Below are 21212 nucleotides of genomic sequence, written 5' to 3'. Positions count from 1 at the left end.
AACTTCCATTATTTATTGCGGCCAAACCATGTGACTTAAAAAAACGTCTCAAGTAACGATTAAACATCCCCCCATGAGGAACACTTGTTTAAAGTTTCCACTCGATACTTCCACAAATTATGGAGGTGATTCCATTTTTAGTTTGAGATTTGAAAACGTCATAACTCTGAAACCACGTGTCGGATGACGTCGTGCTCGCTGATTTTTGTTTGTTATGGGTATCCGAATACGCATGCCAAGTTTGGGCTCGATCCGTTCAGCCGTTGCGGAGAAAAAGGGTTTTTTGTGTTTTTTCACGGAAAACAAGATGGCGGCCGAACCATGTGACGTATGACTTCGAAAATTTTCGCATTCTGAGTTTTTTTTAACTAAGCATCTGGGGGAAAAATCTCTTTTTCGGGGGAGAAAAACTGTGTTTGACGAATTCTAACCTCTTAACGTTAGCATTTTTGATATACTCAATACACATGTTTTTTGTTCCCATTGCAGAGTTCTTTAGAATGAGCCATTCCTCAAATTTTTCCATTGAGCCGTTTCGGAGATACAGAGGGGCAAAGTTGAAGGTGTTTTACAAGATGGCGCCCATACCACGTGACCTATGACGTCATCATTAGCATTATAAAATTCTACGAGCCTAGCCGATCATTTGATGAAAATTTCCTGTCAATCCGACCAGCGGTTGCTGAGAAACTTAATTATGAAGTTTTCGGAGGTGCAAAATAGGGTGGAAGAATAATAATAATAATAAGAAAAACTCTAGCAGTAATAATAGGTTACTCTCCATTTCATGGAGAGTAAACCTAATTACGACTGGGATTACGGACAGTAAAATTACAGTTCAGTACTTCGTGTAACCCCCACGAGCATTCAGGAGAGCATGTACACGTTGAGGCATGCTGTTCACGAGATTTGCCAAGGTTTGGACAGGAATTGCTTGCCATGCAGTGACAATAGCCTGCTGCAATTCACGCACAGAGGTCGGCTGCTGGTCCAAGTGGTCGATTTGACGCGTTAATTCTGCCCACAAGTTCTCTATCGGATTCATATCCGGGGACATGGCAGGCCACTCCATATGCTCTACACCACGGTCAGCAAGAAAGTGTTGGATCATGCGAGCACGATGAGGCCGTGCATTGTCATCTTGGAAGACAAAGTTTCCTCGAAAGGCTGCACGAGCAAATGGAAGCAATGTTTCTTCCAGAATGGCCCTGTACTTGAACTTGTTCAGGTTTCCATTCAGAACAACCAGGTTAGTTTTGACCCCTGCATGAAAAGCAGCCCAAACGGTCACCCCACCACCTCCAGCTTGGACTCTTGGCACTATACAATCTTTGTTGTAGGCTTCATGCACTTGTCTGCGCACTCGGACGCGACCATCTTGATGACAGACCAGAAATCTAGACTCGTCACTGAAGATCACGTGATTCCAGTGTCCTGGCTGCCATTGATGGTGCTCTCTGGTCCACTGCAATCGACGCTGGCGGTGTTGTCTGCTCAGGCGTGGCTTTCTCAGGGGACGCCTGGCACAATAGCCTGCTTGAACCAGTCGTTGGTTGACTAGCCTTCTGGATACAGGCACATTTGTCAGTTGCTGCCACTCAGCCCTAAGCCGATTAGCTGACTTGGTACGGCCATTGCAGACTAACCGGTGCAGCTGGCGATAATCCCTCCTTGTGGTTCTGCGGGGACGTCCTGGCCTCGGTATTGGAGTAGGGATACCCCTCTGAGCATTTCGTTTCAGGATCTTTGACACCTGACCTTGAGTGATGCCATACTGCCGAGCAATAGCACGCTGTTTCATGCCGTAATTTCGTAAAGTCACCACTCCATGACAAACAGCATTGTCGAGTTGACGGACCATCTCCAGAGGAAGCGGCAATAACTTTTGGAGACGTGCAGCAGTTGTTTTCCACTAATACAGAACGCAACAACCCTTGTATACCCGACTGTGAAGCCAATCATCAAATGCACCTGTGTGTACATTTTGCCACGCCACCTGTGATATAATCCTGTTGTTGACTTCTTGCTGCGACAGACAATCAGTGACATGGTTCTTTTTACAAATAAATCACCAAAGTGTAAAAGAAACTCACCAGATTGATATCCTGAGTTAAGAAAGTAAACCCAAGTCAAGAAAAAAATAAATTCCATATTAAATGCCAAGTCTGTATATATATATATATATATATATATATATATATATATATATATATATATATATATATATATATATATATATATATATATATATATATATATATATATATCTATATATATCTATATATATATATATATATATATATATATATATATATCTATATATATCTATATATATCTATATATATATATATATATATATATATATATATATATATATATATATATATATATATATATATATATATATATATATATATATATATATATATACAGGGTCCGGTTGGGAGATGTGACGATTTTCAGAAAACTCGTACACAGTTATTTTTAGTCGAATTTCAAATTTTTTTTTTTAAAGACTACATATATAATGCCATTTAATACACTGTAACAAAGACATTTTAAAAATGTAATTCATGTTTGAATTGGGTATAACAATGCAAGTGGGGGGTCGCGCATGCGTGATGGCTGTTGGTTACTCGTTGTTAGGCGCCATTTCAGGAGCCATGGAGCTGTGGACGATTGAACATCGCTTCTTTGTTGTTGAGACGTTTATTCAAACGGGTAGTTCGGTGGTGCTTGCACAGCGCAGATTTCGTACTCGCTTCAATGTTGGTCGACGTGGCGCCGTTCCGTCTCGAAACACAATATTGAAGTGGGTAAAAAACTTCAGGACAACTGGATCTGTGAGGCCGGGAGCAGCTCGGGGAGGTGATAGAACCGTTAGGACCCCGGAAAACATCGAAAGGGTTCGACAAGCTGTGGAGGCCAGCCCTCGTCGGTCAGCGGTACGGCACGCTCGCGCTCTACGGATGTCAGACAGATCAGTTCGTCGAATTTTGCACTTGGATCTTCATTATCACGCGTACAAAATCATGGTGGTTCAAGAACTGCAGCAGAATGATTTCGTACGGCGGTTTACGTTCGCAGAAAGAATGCTGGAACTGCTGAGGGATGCTGCTGTGCTAAGAAATGCTGGAACTTTTCTGCGCGTCTGCAAGAATGCTTGGACAAGAACGGCCGCCATTTAGATGATGTCATTTTTCAAACATGAATTACATTTTTAAAATATCTTTGTTACAGTGTATTACATGGCATTATATATGTAGTCTTTAAAAAAAATAAAAATTGAAATTCGACTAAAAATAACTGTGTACGAGTTTTCTGAAAATCGTCACACCTCCCTGACGGACCCTGTATATATTTTTAGTGCTGGGTGATAATCGCGATGGGGCGATAATCGAGCTTTAGATATACTATCGCGATAACGATAATCCACATTTGTTATCGTCATAGGTGCTGCGCAGTACCTTGAACCTGGATATTGATGGTGTATTGACTGCTTTGATTGGTTAGTGTGTTTAGTTTCTTTCAAAGGATATACCTGTATTAAATGCAGCACTATAAAATAAAGGTGGTGATATATAAATATGGAATGTATATTCTCCAAGATGTAATTTAAATGGTATATCATTAAACAATAAACATTAAAACAAACAACCAATTGAATTAATGAATGCGGCGAAATCACTGCCTGTGTCAAAATCGCCGATCTGTTTGAGTTCGCTTTCTCTGTGCGCGAACTTGAGCACTAAAGGTGACATCTTCTTAAAGATGGAGAAGGTAAGTGTACTCGGTGTGTGGCGTTTTGGCTTTGAAGACAAGGAATAAGGATAAGTAGCTAATCTCGTTCTCCTCTCACCGTTCGCGATGGACCAAACGAGAGGCAAACATGGCGACATTGTTTCGTTCATATATTTGTTTATTACATTTTTGGCACACCATGGGATTGCTTGGCAATTATTATTCGCGAAGTTCAACATCAAAGTTGTTGTTCTTTAACAGCCACTATTATCCCACCTTGTGGGGTCGGCCGGGTGAAGCTTGGCCCAAGTCATTCAAGAACTGGCTGGCGAGGCCTGACATTCGCCTCGTTAGTTCGTCTAGCTATGGTGCCGGCATACTTCCCTACTCTTTGTGAAGGACACCATCTTTAACGTCCACCAATGGATGCTGGATCACAACACAAATGTGATCACGGGATCCCCAGTTTAACATCCATCGGAGGGATGGCACACACACTGATGAATCACCCTGTCTGTGAAACACCAAACTGACAGTTTATACCTGGGTCGGGATTCAAACCCCAGCTAGATAGATTAGAGGTGAGTGTGTGTACCTCTGGGCCATCCTGTCAGCCCGCAAAGTTCAACATCGAAGGCGTAATTTTAAATGCCCGAAGAGGTGAAGATAGTAATAGTCATATACGAGCCGAAACCCGTGGAACATCCAGGAAGGGAGGATGTGGTGTATGGATAGAGTGTACCATTATGGATGGCATAGGGGATTTGCTTGTCCGAGTAAGAGTTAGGAAGAAAGATGAGAATGAAGAGTGCGTATATGAACAACGATCGCCGACACCGGCACAAATGCATGCTCTGGATTGTCCACTTAGTGGACGGCTTGCTTTCGCCTTCGCCTGTCCAATCAGCGGACGGCTTGCTTCGCCTTCGCCCAGCAGACGCCAATACGATGGCGTCGTAAGATGGCGTCGTATCGGCAGTTAATCGGATGCTTTTGCGCCCCAACGTCGGCTAATTCAGATTTTTCGAGTATGGCTGTACGTGATAAACAAAGAGCGCGGTTCATAGATCGTAAATCCATTAGTGCCGTGGGCATCGGGGCACTGGGTGCGGCGTAAAAGGGAAAACAAAGTCGAGTCCTTACGCTATTATTATATAGACTAGCTGAAACCCGTGGAACATCCACGGAAGGGAGGATGTGGTGTATGGATAGAGTGTACCATTATGGATGGCATAGGGGATTTGCTTGTCCGAGTAAGAGTTAGGAAGAAAGATGAGAATGAAGAGTGCGTATATGAACAACGTATTTATTGCAATCTACTTAAATGACAACGCTACGATATACTTTTGAAAAATGAATGGATTCGTAATAGGAATCGGCATAGCACCACTCTGGGATTGTCCACTCAGTGGACGGCTTGCTGTCGCCTTCGCCTGTCCAATCAGCGGACGGCTTGCTTCGCCTTCACCCAGCAGACGCCAATACGATGGCGTCGTAAGATGGCGTCGTATCGGCAGTTAATCGGATGCTTTTGGGCCCCAACGTCGGCTAATTCAGATTTTTCGAGTATGCCTGTATGTGATAAACAAAGAGCACGGTTCGTAGATCGTAAATCCATTAGTGCCGTGGGCATCGGGTCACTGGGTGCGGCGTAAAAGGGATAACAAAGTCGAGTCCTTATGCTATTATTATTTAGATGACTTTCTTCACAAATGGTGTGTTCCATTAGCAAGCAGTTTGCTTGGTGTGTTCCGTTAGCAAGCAGCTTGCTATCGCTTGCCAAGCCAGACGTTCTGTATCAACCACTTTGCAAACTGCTCATCCAGTCACTGGGCAAAGCAGCAAAGCGATTTCGTCCAGGTAAAATAAGGTTTGACTTTAAGCAAATTGCAACATAATTATGAAATAAAGAGTATGAACACAGGTAACTTGATGGCTATTCATTTTGTTTTATGTGGATTGTTATTGTATGCCACATGGTTCTGAAGGCACTAATTACATTATTAACCCCCATTGGACTTTTTTTTCCGAGATCAGATGCAAGATGGCCGACTGGCAGCCATTTTGTTACTTTAACGTGTCTCCAACAATTTTTCGGACATGCATGGTCTGATTTTCTTCAAACGTGGCACAAAGACAATACATGAGTAATGAGTATACATATGCAGAAGATTTTGGTTTGTATTTCGACCAAAGATGGCTGAATGATGGTCTTTAACTCTGTACAGCAAAATTACTAAAACCACGGTGGGGGCAATGACATTTCATGTCTTTTTCTTCTTTTTTATATTATCATGATATTATCGTGATAATCGTTATAATACAACAACAACAACAACAACATGCATTTTAAGGCCATTTTCCCTGCTAGAGCGGGGGTTAGCCTTGCGGTCCCCATGACAATCTTCTCCATTTTGCCCTATTTTCTGCATCTCCCCTTGTTAACCCCCTTGCCCGCATTTCTTCTTCCACCATCTTTAGCCAAGTCTTTCTCGGTCTTCCCCATCCTCCACTTCCTTCAACATTCATTTCCATCACTCTTCTCAACCAGTCACTTTCATCCTTCCTCAACACATGACCAAACCATCTCAACCTGTTCCTCTTCACAGCATCAATCACAGGCTCTATTCCCATGATCTTTCACAATTCATCATTTGTCTTCCTCTCTCTAAATGATACTCCACACATCCACCGAACCATTCGCATTTCCACCCTTCGTTGCTGCTCCACGTTCATTACCCATGTCTCGCTCCCATAAATCATAACACTTCTCACACATGCAGCATACACCTTTCCCTTCAGCTTTAACGACACTCCCCTCCTCATCAGCACACCACTCAGTTCCCGAAACTTCTTCCATGCATATCTCACTCCAGCAACCGTTGCCGAATCTGATCCACCTTCTCCATTCAGCATGTCTCCAAGGTAGCAAAATGTTTTCACACCTTCCAGCTTCACGCCGTCTCCAAGATCCAACTCAACATTTCCTCCATCTGCAGCTCCCTCTGTGCACACCTTACACTTGAATGTAGCTGCCACACTGGTTAATGACCCTCTCAGACCACTGCATTTTTGATGAACCCACTCAGCGCACATTGTACATGGAATGGAGTTCACTCTGACACCCTTCCTGCACACATCACATGGCCACTTCCCAGTTCTTTCCACCTCACCACATGCTTTACCACTTGACATCAACTTCGTCTTTCCGATATTCACCTTCAGACCTTTTGTCTCCATACATTCCTTCCACTTGTTCATCTTTTCCTTCAGTCCATCCATACTTTCCGCAATCAACACCAGATCATCTGCATTCAACAACTCCCACGGTAAACCCTCCTTTACGTTCTGAGCCAGCACCTCCATCACAGCTACAAATAGTAGTGGACTTAGTACCGACACCTGATGCACTCCCACCTTCACCTCAAACTCACCACTGTTCCCGTCCTTTGTCCTTACAGCTGTGCGCGCTCTTTTGTACATTGCCATCACGACTCTGATCAACCATTCCTCCACTTCTAACTTCCTCAATGCCCATGTCAATACTTCGTGTGGAACCCTATCGAATGCTTTCTCCAGATCAACAAACCCAAGAAACAACCTCTTCCTCTTCTCCATATACTTCTCCTGCAACTGCCTCACAATAAAGAGCGCGTCTGTTGTTCCTCTTCCTGGCATAAATCCAAACTGCATTTCGTCGATCTTCACCTTCTTCCTTATCCTCCTCTCCAACACCCTTTCCAATACCTTCATTCCATGCTCCAATAACTTTATCGCTCGGTACGAGCCACACTCCAGCGGGTCACCTTTCCCCTTGTATAGAGGGACGAGGGTACTCAGTTCCCAACCACAGGAATGCGGCCTTCTTTCACCACCAGATTACAGATCTCTGTCATTCTCTTCACACCCCAACTTACTGCTGCCTTCAACATATCTCCCACAACTCCCGTCGGCCCTCCCGCTTTTCTACTCTTCATTGCTTTTATCGCTTCCTCAACTTCCTTCTCAGTTATCTTCTCTGCTGGTCCTAAACCTGGGTTACTCTTTTTGTTGCCATCCCATTCATTCTCTGGATTCAACAGCATTTCCATATATCTTTTCCATCTTCCTTTAATTCCATCTGGGTCCACAACGATTTGTCCCACTTCATCCTTCAAGCAACTCACCCCCATCACATCACACCTCTCTTTCGCTATCTGCTTTGCAATCGTGAATACCGCTCTCTGACCCTCTTCCGAATCAAAGCGTTCTCCGAACATTTTCCTACATGCCTCCTGTGCCTTTGCTACCTCTTTCTTTGCAGCCTCCTTGGCTGCCTTATAACTTTCATGCTCTGCCTTTTCTGCTCCCATACCCTTCGCCTTCTGCCACTCCTTGACCTTCTTCCTCTTCTCGTCAATCTTCTTTCCAACTTCATCATCCCACCACCATGTTTCCGAGTGTCTCGGTGGTCCTTTTGTCCATCCACATACCTCACCAACGGCTCCCAACAGACTAGCTTTCATTGACATCCAACCACTTTCAAGCTCAACCACATCATCCTCTACCCTACTCAGCCTCTCTTTTAATGCCTCCCTTACTGTCACCTCTTTCAACCTCCACACCTTCATTCTCGGTTGGTACTTCACCCGCCGAGCTCTCCTCGCACCTTTCACCCTTATGTCGCAGACAACCAAGTGGGGCTGTGAAACAGCCTCCTCCCCCGGGATCACCTTTGTGTCCCGGAGGTGCCCCCTATCTCGCCTATGCACCATCAGGTAGTCAACGGTTGTCGTCGACCCACCTGACGTGTATGTAACAAGCTTATTATCCTCTTTCTGGAACTGAGTATTACAAATCAGCAATTCAGCTCCATCAGCAAACTCCAAAATCCTTTCACCTTCTCCATTCCTCACACCGTATCCGTAACCCCCATGAACTCCCTCAAAACCGTGCATACTCCTTCCCACATGTCCATTTAGGTCTGCTCCTACCACAACAACTTCCTCATCTTTCACGTTTTCCATCAGCTTCTCTATCGCACATGAGAACTTGTCCTTCTCTTCATCGCTCTGACCAACCTGCGGAGCATATCCCGAGATGACGTTCACCAATAGCTTTCCAATCATCATTTTCACCATCATCAACCGATCACTCACTCTAGTCACACTCAGCACACTGTCTAAAAACTCCTCAGAAAACAGGACACCAACACCATTCACGCCTTCCGGGCACCCTTGCCACACAAGCTTGTATTTCTGTCCCTGCCTACCCTTCACCATTCTCACACCACTTCCCTTCCATCTCGTCTCTTGCACACAACGTATGTCCACTCTTCTTCTGATCAATACTTCCACCATTTATCCTGATCTCCCTGTCATTGTCCCTACATTCCATGTCCCAAACCTCAGAAACCGATCTCCACTTCGGGCTGTATCCTGCCCATATGTAGTTGTAATTGTCAGGGTTCTCTTTTTGAGGCAATGTATTTATGGCCGGATGCCCTGCCTGACGCCAACCGTCTTAGTCACCTTTTACGACGCGCAGGGATACGGTGTACCTATTCTAAACCAGGGTAATCACCGGGAAAAGTTTAAAACATGGAAATTCTGCGGGGGGGGGGGGGGGGGGGGGGGCGGCGTCAGCACCACAGCACGTCGGTCTGGTGATAATCGTTATAATGAGGTCCATTATTGTGATATAGGTTTTTCCATTATCACCCAGGCCTAATATATATATTATATATATATATATATATATATATATATATATATATATATATATATATATATATATATATATATATATATAGTTGCGGATCTCAACGTCGGCCTTTCCACTTACCAAGGGGGGATTAATCCCCTTGTCTTTTTACTAGCCGACGTGATCCGGGGCTATGACGTTCCTTCCGGTCAGCGTTGGGTAAGGTCGTAGGCCGAATTTCTAATACCGAATTACCAACGCCTCCCAGGAAGCAAGGAAATAATCCCGCCCGAACCACGGTTGTCGTGGAAACGCCGAGCGATAGCGAGCCGTGATCCGAGCAGTTAACAGAACTAAACCCGATTTGAGCGGTTCCGAATCGTGCCACGCTTACCCAATGGAGGAAAGGACTGATACGGTCGAATTAGGAAGAAACAAGGAATAACAATTGGTTTATTAACAATTTGTACAGGAAGGAGGAGAAGAACACACAGTGAAGCTTATCCAGTCTTAACTTATCCCTGGACAAATGGGCCCGTCACACACAGACACACTCCCACGGGGATGTAGGTGGTCAGGTTGATGGTCCCGGGATGATGGCGTCCAGGCAGCTCACTCCGGTCCCCGACTCGTACCGTGAAGCAGATGGTCAGAGCGGCAGAAGCTCCCCGTGGGTCGTTTACGCGGAGCGGACAGTTACAGGGCGAAAGGCACGGCTGGCTGGCGGTTACTTCGCGGCTCCCCGCGTACGTAATAAATGCACTCGCGCTATATGCGCTCCCAATGCCGCTCAATAGGCGCTCCCCAATGCGCTTTCCTCATGAGGCCTCTTTGCACAATCACGTCGCATAAGCCCTTTGGTAGCAAGCGCGATTCCTTCAGTCTTCTTATACAGTTCTCTCATAAGGGCCGTCCTTTTCAATGAGTGCAGTTGCGTCAGTCCTCTTACATGTGCGAATCGTGCCAGTCCTGTGGAAGGGCTTTGTGCGCGCGTTTATATAGCGCCGCCCAGCGAACCCTCTGGAATTTGCCAGCCTTACCCTCTGGAATTTACCCTTACCACGCCCCTCATGCCCTTTCACCCGAGCCCTGGTTGGTTGTTGGCTCTCACCGTCTCGCTGCCGCTCCCCGACCTCAACGCCGGCTCCACCCTCTCTCAGGCCTAACTCGTGGCATTTGGCTGGTTTTTGAGCGAAAACCCTTGCCAGCAGCGAACGCTGCTGGCAAAGGAGGTGCATTAGCCGAATCAGGGTGCGGGATGCATGCTGCCCAACGAGGTAGATTTGGAGGGTGGGCCGCAAAATGAACGCCTGTTTTGTCGCCTCCATCCTTACCCCGTTTATAATTCCGTGCGGGCACGGCAAACTTGCTAGTATGTTCAATGCATGTTTCATTCTCAACCACCTTTTTTTTCTTTTTTTTTTGCAAATACAGCTTTCGAGGAGAAAATTACAACTGAACTGATAGAGTGTAAAAATAAAAATACGCAAACAAATCAGCAGAACTTTTTAGGATGACAAAAAAAGTTATGGGCAAAAAGGTCACTACTGAGAGGTTTGAAGAGAGCCCCTTAGAGACCTCATAGCAGAAAGTTCAAGATTGGACTGAAATAGGAAAGGCTTTTTATTTCGTATATGAAATGGAGGCTCATGGGAAGAGCAGGGTGACAGAGGGCAAAGAGGCAACTTATTGATGGTGTAGCAACAGGTGGATGCACAGGAAAAGAGGAGAGAAAGAGAAGGGGAAGCACACAAACACAACATTTGAGTGCAGGGACATCGGGAGATGTGTGGGAGGGAGAGGGCTTGGGGGGAGGAGGCGTGGGAAGGGGGAGAGGGGTGGGAGAAGTATAAAACACAAGGACACCAAGGACTTCCAGGAAAGAAGTTGGTATTTCAAAAAAGTGGATTTGGGGTGAAATTAGCGGGGGTAGAAAAGTTCAAGGTTTTGGATGGGGGAAGATAAGAGATGGCGGTGAACAGCTGTTTTAAAGACCTGGAGGGAGGAGTGGGATTGAAGAGAGTGAGGGAGTTTGTCCCAGAGGCGGGAGAAAAGAGGAATGAAGTGTCATCCAATGGAGGATGACATGAGATTTCAGTGCACTGCCAACATGAAGGCCTGTAAGGAAGAGTGGAATTGAACATCAGCTTCAGGAAGGCAGTTCCACAAATAGAAGAAAAGATATATAAAAGAGTGAGGTTGTGTAAAGCCAGGATTTGAATGTGTTTGAATGACTGACAATGCTCAATCAAGTATGCGGGTGGCTATGGTGGACAGCTGTGAAATGTGGTCATCCCAGGAGAGGTAGTGGCTGATGTTGAGGCCTCGCGGTTCCCCCAAGTCGAATAACTAGTTGAAAACAAGAACGTGCATGATGGTGGGCACTGGAGAGGGTGAAAAACTGGATTTCCAGTTTTTTAAAAATACAGACAAGACCAGCAACCAGCCTGCGGTGAAACATGCCAGCCTCTCCGTGACCTGATGCAAGATCACATTATTATTTTTGCCAAGTTATTTTCCATATGGATTTCCTGAATCACTTCATTATACTGAACAGTGACAATGTACGTGAATCAAGGCCAAAAACTATCCTGTTTCAGATCGATCAGAGAGTTCCTTTTTTCCACCAAAGTTTTGTGACCGACTTAGGCGTGACTCAGAATGCAGCTGCATGGAGGAATGGTGCACCACATGACACACTAGCATCACATTCGTTTTGGCAAGGACTTTTGAGGTTGTGAATATGTTTGATGAAATGTCATTTGTTTTTCCTGATGGGAAATGCAAGTTGTTGTACAATGCAAGCACAGCACATTCTAGACAGATGAGACTCAGCACTGGCAATTGCTGAAAGCTTTTCTAACAAATATAAATGGAAGCTTATTTTGAGGGAGAGGGGGAAGAAACGGGAACATAAATGAACCCAAAGGAAGATGAAGTATGCATGAGCTCCAGCTATGAAAGTTGTGGATCGTGTGGAAGCGATTATAATAATTACAAGTCAGGAGACGACGATGGTTCACGAGCGAGCGGTATTCAATGACAAAGGACGGACTGTAACCGAAACAGGCCCAGACAGGCCAGGCCCGGAAATGTCAAAACGAAGGTTACTGACCTTGAAATGAGATAGAAAATAATGTATAATCAGTTATGAGGTTAGTTAGCTAAACAATACCGAAAATTCGGTAAAAAATGAAATGAAAAAATAAAAATAAAAATAAATAAATAAATAAATGGGGGAAAAAATGAAAAATCGAGCTCCGTGGGGCTAGACACATGACATTGGCCTAACCAAATACCGAAACCCCTGTCAGATTCCACCAAACCCCTCGGAGAAGAAGTAGCTTGAAATCGATTACCCCCGAAAAAGACATCTTTTTCGGGCGTGGCTTCGCGCACAATGGGCGCAATACGCCCACTCTACGCAGGACACAACTAGATCATGATATCAACCTCCCACCCAAGTTTCATCAAGATCAGATGATATCATCGGGTAGTTATGCTGCGGACAGACAGACACACAGACAGACAGACGCACACACATGACGAATATAGTGGTCACTTGATAACCCGTGAACCAATAAAAATAGAGCAAGAAAGGATTGAGAAAATTGTGAGCACTTTGTTTCCCTTACTTCTTACCCTGAAATCCAGGCTCATGGAAAGGGACATCTTCCTGCAAGTAGACCAAAATGGAAACCTCAACACGAAAAGGTTAAATCATTGAAAATCTTCAATAACAAGGAAAACTTTATCAGGATGAGGCAAAATGTCAACATTTTTTATTCCTCTGTTCCCGAAGTTGGACGGAGGCATTATGTTTTCAGGTTGCCCGTCGTCCGTATGTCCGTACGGCCTAAACCTCGTTTTTCTCAGCAACCACATGGCCCATTGAGACAACATTTTCAGGGTAGGCGTGACACCCATGCAGAATGTTTTTATGATAATTATGACATCATAAGTCACATGGTATAGCAGCCATCTTGGATTGAAGGAAAATATTAAATAATTATGTCTCTGAAACCGCTTACCCTATCGATGCGAATTTCTACAAATATCATCTAGCACCATTGCTGCATATAGTTTGAAAATGATGTCGTAGGTCACATGGTTTGGCAGCCATCTTGGATAGAAAAACGAACCTTATCCGATCAGCATGAAACTTCACGAACGTGATCCTCTACCCATACATATGCAGAGTGTACATTTTTGATGTCATATGTCACGTGGTTTGGCAGCCATCTTGGATAGAAAACCGAACCTTATCCGATCAGCATGAAACTTGACAAACGTGATCCTCTACCCATACATATGCAGAGTGTATATTTTTGATGTCATATGTCACGTGGTTTGGCAGCCATATTAGCTTGAAAGCCGATATTTAAAAAAAATCCCTTCTCCAAAAACGCTTCATCAATCGATGTGAAACCTGTCTTGTGGTAAAAAGGTGATACTTCAAAACAGCTGAAGGGATTTAAATCAAACTTGTTTATTTTTAGGACAGTGAACGAGGGCATCTACCTGTTGTCACAGGCAGGGACTACGCAGAGGCATATTGGCGACACAGTCGCATTGCTCTAGTTTTACAAGGTCCAAATATACGAGGTCTAAGGCTCGTTCATAATGGAGCACACGCACACACACATACTCGGACATACTGAAGAGACAAACACTTAATAAAGCCACTGAGCTTGGGGGAAGTGCCGTCATTTCCCAGGATACAACAATGGCGTCGCTTTTCTCACCGCAATCAGCAAGACATTTCCTAAGGAGGAATTTCCTCCTTCCCATGGATGCAACTTATGGGGATTGTCCATGCTCTATCCTTTTAAATGTCGAACGCCAAGCAAGAAGCAGCACGTACCATTTTTAAAATCTTTGGTATGACTCGGCCGAGGTTTGAACCACCGACCTCCCAGATTCGGAGCGGACACTCTTGATCGGAGCGGACACGATTACATCAACGCGTCTGGTAAACTTGCACTCCAAAATTGGATCTACCATGTGGTTGTTTTTAAATTGGAATGTAAAGCTTTCAGTCCTACAGTCATTGAGAATGATCTCCTGTAATAATGTGGGTCACATGCTTGAATAAAATAAGAGTCAACCATCATCAACAGACCAGCATCACATATTGACCAGAGCAGATCCTCTTGGTCATTAATGAGCGAACTGGGTTTTTTTTTAAACTCAATTGGACTATGTCCAGCTGAGTTTTTGTCGACACCCAGTGTCCGTCGTCCGTTGTCCTTCTGTCTGTTTGTCTGTCTGTCGTCTGTAAACAATTCGACGTCTACGTTCTAAAAGTCACAAATATTGATTAAATTTGATGAAACTTGTTATGCAGCATCTTTAAGACATAAACTAGTTTGGGATTGCATTTGGGCGTTGCACGCCCAAAAAATGGGCACGGCAGCGCGGCCATATTGAAAAATCAATTTTTGTCAATCTGGTACTTCCTAATGTAGCTAGAAGGCTGAAACTTGGTGTGTAGACAATATGTAACAAACCTCAACACATATATTACGGGTTTTGACGATGTCCGAAAAATGACGTCGTCGTGACCTATGACATGACTTGACCCATAAACATCAGTTTGGACGACGTCCAAGCTCTAAAAGTCACAAATACTGATCAAATTGGATGAAACTTGTGCCTTTTGCCACTTAACGATATTTGAAAACACACATATAAATGCACATATAAACATATAAACGCACATATAAACTATATAGTTTGTGGTTCTATTATGCATATTCTAACCATATTGATATCGACCAGTTGAGTTCAGGTTCCCTGGAACCTCCAGTTTTACTGGCAATCCAGCAGTAATGTGGCAATTCTACTGATACTAGTTTGACTTATTGAAGATTCAAATCCACATCCTTAATATTGCTGCCTTCTATTCCAGAGGTTATGGGTTCCAATCAGTTGGATTTGAACCCATAACCTCTAGAAACTAAGTATTTAAGTGACCTCATGGATAAGGCACCACTATACGGATACGCTTGTCGTCTTATCATGAAAAATTTAAATGTCCTTTTCCATATTGGAAGATAACATTAGACTTGATGATGGAATGCCGATAACTTGTCATCTAGTATTATTCATTCATTTACTTATTCCATTCACAATCAATATGTCATTTTCGGTTCACAATCTATTGATCCGAGTTCACCACAATCATTAGAAGCTAACAGAGGGGTTTTCCATCTGCGAGTACATTCCAATCAAAGACTCACTCACACACATTATGAAACAAGAACAGCACTCGGTAGAGCGCAAACCTCCGCCAGGCTGAACAGTTTACGTTTTCCATCTCACTGATGGGCCGGATCTGGATCCCGACTTGAACCAAAATCGAATCGGATTGTTCTTGTCACTTACGCAGCTCATTCACCTAGTTTTGTCACAAGTCGGCCACAACATTTTGAAATATCATGTTTTTTTGAAATATCATGATTATTTGAATATATTTTGAAATATTGGAATTTTTGAAATATTTGAAATATGAAATATCATGTTTTTTTGTTTGAACATGAATTTTGAAATATCCTTTTTGGCCCTCTCACTCAATGGTGTAGAATCACTTTAAATATTTTAAAATTCTCGGATCCCAATCCATATTCAGATCTTCACCAAAATATAATCGATTCTTCCTTGTCACACACCCAACCTGTCCACCAAGTTTCGTCCAAATCCGTCCATAACTTTTTTTTAAATATTGTGCTATATGTCAGTTTTAGCCCAATCACTCAATGGTGAAGAATCACTTTAAAAAATTCTCAGATACAGATCCGGATCTTCACCAAAATCTAATCATTTCGTCCGTGTCACAACCAAACTCTCCACCAAATTTCGTCCGAATCCGTCAACTTTTTGAGATATCTTGTTCACAGACAGACAAACAAACAGGGGTGAAAACATAACCTCCATCCACCTTCGGTGGTGGGGGTAATAAAGGTACATTATTTATATCAATCCCTTATTTGATAATAAACAGCTTTCCATTCAATAGTATTTTTAGTTTGGCCAAAGGTACAGGCCCGAATGCCTCGTCTTGAAACAGGTATCGTAGGATATGTACTCACAGGTGAATGTAGACAGGATAGCCGGCTTAGCTAATGTCATGATTGCTTTATGACGCAGCGCCAATGCTGGCGCCGTAGTTGTGCGAGTTTCTGGATCAGTAATTGAACTCATGCAGACACTTCCTCGTATCACAGGACAATGATGAATTGTCTATCTATTTACTGCACTCATTCTTTGAGGGCAATTCAAATTGTGATTCACTATTGATTTGATGATTTGTTTGATGGTAAATAACTATGAGTTCCCTTGCAAGGAACATTAACGAAGGAGGAGGCCATTCGCCCCATTACAGCCTACGGTGTTATTGCCAACATATGGTTGTTTGTTTGTTTGTGCCCTATCCTTTTTAAAATGCTGAGCGTCAAGCAAGGAAGCAGCACATACCATTTTTACAGACATTGGTATGACTCGGCAGGGGTTCAAGCCCCTGAGCTCCCAGACTCGGAGCAGACGATCTAACCATTACACCACCCGAGCTGGTTGCCACGGATGTCACCACCTTCTGTGCTGATGCATTGAAAATGGTTGCAATGTCTCGGTTCTGTTTAAAATAAAGCATTCATGGTTCATCAGTGAACACACTACTTGCAGCACATAAAGGTCGTTGTTATTGGTATTGCTGGCACCTTGGTCAATTTGCTGCCACCTAAGGGCAGTCCTGGTTAACTGGTTCATGATCGGATTTGAGCCAAAATCCTTCCATGGCTGACCCCACAATAAGGTGGTTTTAATTGGGGCTGTTAAAGTAGTAGTAGTAGTAGTAGTAGTAGTAGTAGTGGTGGTAGTAGTGGTAGTAGTAGTAGTAGTAGTAGTCGTAGTAGTAGTAGTAGTAGTAGTAGTGTTTATGTTGCTCTGATGCTGATCCAATCCAGGTGCACCGACCCTGCGTTCCGGGGGATCATGGCTCCCGCCTGGAACACCGAGCGACCGAGGGAGTGATGGTGATGCTCGGAATGATGGCGATAACGATGATGAAGATGAAGACACATTTTGGCCTGCCTCCCCGAGCACAGCGGAGATTCCGTACCTGGAAGCAGCTTCTGTCACAAAGCAGGTATGTCTCATGCTTCTTAATTTTTTATAATTACTCATGAATGAAGGGAGGTTATCTACATGTTGCATATGTGAAACGGATGAATTTTCTTCTAAAACTCTGAACACCCTTTCTCACCTATCAATCCTTTCTCCTCTTCACACCACTCCTTCCACCTTTAGTTCCACTCTCCTTAGCCCTTCTCAATTGTCTTTTTCTCCAAATCCCCTCACCCCCCACCTCGCATATATATTGTTACGTTTGTGGGGGTAGGTGATGAAATTCCATAGTGGAGATAGAACTGTGTAGGGTAGCATGGACTGTGTAGGGTAGCGCGTGTGAGTAGGAAGCCAATCTCGATGTATTTAAGTAGAAAAACTGTGAGGTTAAGATCGTTCATGTGTCTCCACACTGGGGTGGAGCTTGTGTTAACTAGGTAGGGTTAAGATTAGTTTCCCTGGTATGTGATCGCCTCCTGTGGTTTTTCCCTACGTTTTTATAACAAGGCCGGCCATAAAAAACCCTCGTTATGCCAACAACAACAACAATAACCGACATGCATGCCGACAGAACCCGAGCAGAGCTGATCGACAAGTAAGTCCACCCACATGAATGCAATAGGAAAAAGGCCCCGCCCAGTAAAGGCAGAGCATTGGTGGGCGGTCAAGAGGGCCGTGAGGCCCCGCCCCTGAAGTGCATGATTGGACAGGGTGACGTCAGAGTGAGAAGGTTCGAGAGCTAGGAGGAAGAAGAATTGTGCAATCTCTCTCTCGTTCTGGCTTTGGTCTGAGGCGGTCGCTCTTTGTCTTTTGTCTCGGGTGCACTCGTGAAGAGAACCTTTCGGAGCTTTGGAACTTTTGCAACATTGGAGGAGGGGGTGTTCTTTGACTTGGTGCTTTTCGGGGGAGGAGAGAGCCGCGTCTCGCTTGGCAGTGGAAGCGAGGAAGGGCCGGTTGGCTGCTTGCTCATGCCTGGGCATTTTCGGCGCCATTTGATGGAGCGTTTCCCGCGCGGGTGGCTGCGTGGACTGCCATGACCATCAAGCTCCCAGGCGCCGTCTGGACTCCAAGCTGAGTGCCAGCCGGGTTAAAACAATTTACTTTATTTTATCTTTCCCTTTGTTCGTCTCTGTGTCTGAGTGGAGGATCCTCAAGAAGGAAATATTCGACTTGCCTCACCGTTCATATTTTATTCATTACATTTACTTTCATTAAATTCATTATTGTTGCATTTTATTGTCGTGTGTGTTTCTGGGTTCGAGTATAAACCCTGTGAACTCCGTGCAGGAAAGCACCTTGCCGCCTCCAGTCCCGCGCGCGCCATAAAAAGTACCGCCAATATTTCGGCCGTTTGCCTCTGCAATTAAGGACCACTCGGCTATCCTCAAAGGCTGGTGTTCATCGGCCATGGACTTGACAATATTATACTGTAGTAGCTGCTAAGTATGCATAGTTAATTGCCAAAATATATGTACAGTGTGATCACGATTGCTGGTAGCACACACCGACATGCATACACCACATACCATTCGTGCATGCACCACGCAACTGTTGTGCAAGCACCATGCACTGCCTTGCATGCATCACGCACCCTTTGTGCAGGCATCACTCACCCACCATGCAGGCATTGCGCACCCATTGTGCAGGCATTGCGCACCCATCGTGCAGGCATTGCGCACCCATCGTGCAGGCATTGCGCACCCATCGTGCAGGCATTGCGCACCCATCGTGCAGGCATCGCACACCCATCGTGCAGGCATTGCACACCCATCATGCACACATCGCACACCCATTGTGCAGCATCGCGCACCCATCGTCCAGCATCGCGCACCCATCGTGCAGCATCGCACACCCATCGTGCAGGCATCGCACACCCATCGTGCAGGCATCGCACACCCATTGTGCAGGCATCGTGCAGGCATGATGCACCCATCATGCAGGCATCGCACACCCATCATGCAGACAGCACACACTCATTGTGCAGCATCGCACACTCATCATGCAGGCATCGCACACCCATCATGCAGGCATCGCACACCCATCATGCAGGCATCGCGCACCCATCGTGCAGGCATTGCGCACCCATCGTGCAGGCATTGCACACCCATTGTGCAGGCATCACACACCCATCATGCAGGCATTGCACACCCATCATGCAGGCATTGCACACCCATCGTGCAGGCATTGCGCACCCATCGTGCAGGCATTGCACATCCATTGTGCAGACATTTTATTGTTTCTCATCTGCTTTCTCAAAAATGTACATTCACCACTGGGAAGGCAATGGCAAACCACCCAATGCATTTCATACTCTTATTTTTCGGCTATCCCTCCATTTGAGGATGATAATTTCATAGTAATGGGAAGCTTTACTCATCAGTGGCTGTCACAGTCTCTCTGTGCCACAAGTTTATGATGAATGTGAGAGTGGTTCGGTAGCTGTGAACTACAGAAACACTGATTCCTTCATGCCATGATCGAGTGTGGTCCTTTTGGAGAGGCTTTCATTCATCACATCAACAAATAAAAAAAACAAGACTAATGCAGGAAAACTGGAACGACGATACAATGATACAATGCACTCAGGTAGACTGAGACGGCCTTTTATCCCCCTTCGCCATTGGTTATCTTTAAATTTTCATGAAAGAAGTGGCACTGGAGCTCACAGTGAATCGACTTGAGAGAGTGCAGATCCTTTCCAGCAGGAGACAGGGATTCCAGCATAATTTGAGTTACCATAAAGAACTCCAGGTCTGTTTGCACAGATAACTAACAGAATGCACAACTAGCTTATAATTGCTTCTAAAGGACCGAGTACCTTCTAATGCAGCAACAGAATACGGCTAAGTTCCCGTCACCGTCTCGGTGATCAAACTCCAAGCTAAATTGTTCATTTGCTCAAACATATTCCGACTGGTCTATCCTGCCACCGAGATGAAGTAAAATTTAAACTTTCCGACTGTATCTGCTTTCCAGGGAGACCATTCCATAGATTAACTACTCTCTGAGTGAAAGACCCCTGCCTTACAACTGTCCTGACTCTCCTCTTATTTACTCCCAGGCTGTGTGTGGCGCCTGGTCCTGTGATTGTTCCTTTTACTGAAAAATTATATTAATAATTAATTAATCTTATAACACAACCAAAACATTTCAGAGAATGGTCCTGCAATTGACTTGTCAAGTCTGCTCGAAAATAAAGAATTGTAACATCATTACTCAGGAGGTTAACAAGTACAAAAAGTTTTAATTAAAACAAAAGCCACGTCGATGTTACACAATGCCTAGATGCAGCTGTGCCTATAACGTCGATGTTATAGGCACAGGACATTCCTATTGATTCGATTACTTGATGTTATTTTTGTGCAAAGTGAAAATATATCTCGGCAATTTCCCGTGTGTGGCGACGAATTTTTAATATATCTCGGCATTTTCCCGTCTGTTATTTCAGGCGGTGTATGACTGACCATGCCGCGATTTAAAAAAAATATATCTCGGCAATTTCCCGTGTGTGGCGACACGTGAACGAAGCTATGCTCCTCTCTCCACATTATTGTGACGACGTAAAATTAAATATTTCATCGTGACGATTGTCATCAAATGGACGAATTTTTTATATATCTCGGCATTTTCCCGTCTGTTATTTCGGGCGGTGTATGACTGAGCAT

General features: G+C 44.4%; 1 protein-coding gene across 1 annotated transcript in view; it reads left to right on the top strand.

The window, feature by feature from the left end:
- Window positions 1-21212, top strand: part of LOC137424239 (uncharacterized) — a 238076-nt gene that overhangs the window by 169149 nt on the left and 47715 nt on the right. The window contains exon 15 of the mRNA XM_078773568.1: window positions 17388-17569. Within this exon, the coding sequence (XP_078629694.1) occupies window positions 17388-17569 (182 nt within the window). The remainder of the gene's footprint in view (window positions 1-17387; window positions 17570-21212) is intronic.

Source organism: Myxine glutinosa, chromosome 3, assembly GCF_964187855.1.
Source record: "Myxine glutinosa chromosome 3, kmMyxGlut1.1, whole genome shotgun sequence".
Lineage (NCBI taxonomy): Eukaryota > Metazoa > Chordata > Myxini > Myxiniformes > Myxinidae > Myxine > Myxine glutinosa.
Note: the sequence above shows the minus strand (reverse complement) of the source record. Positions and strands in the feature narration are given on the sequence as shown.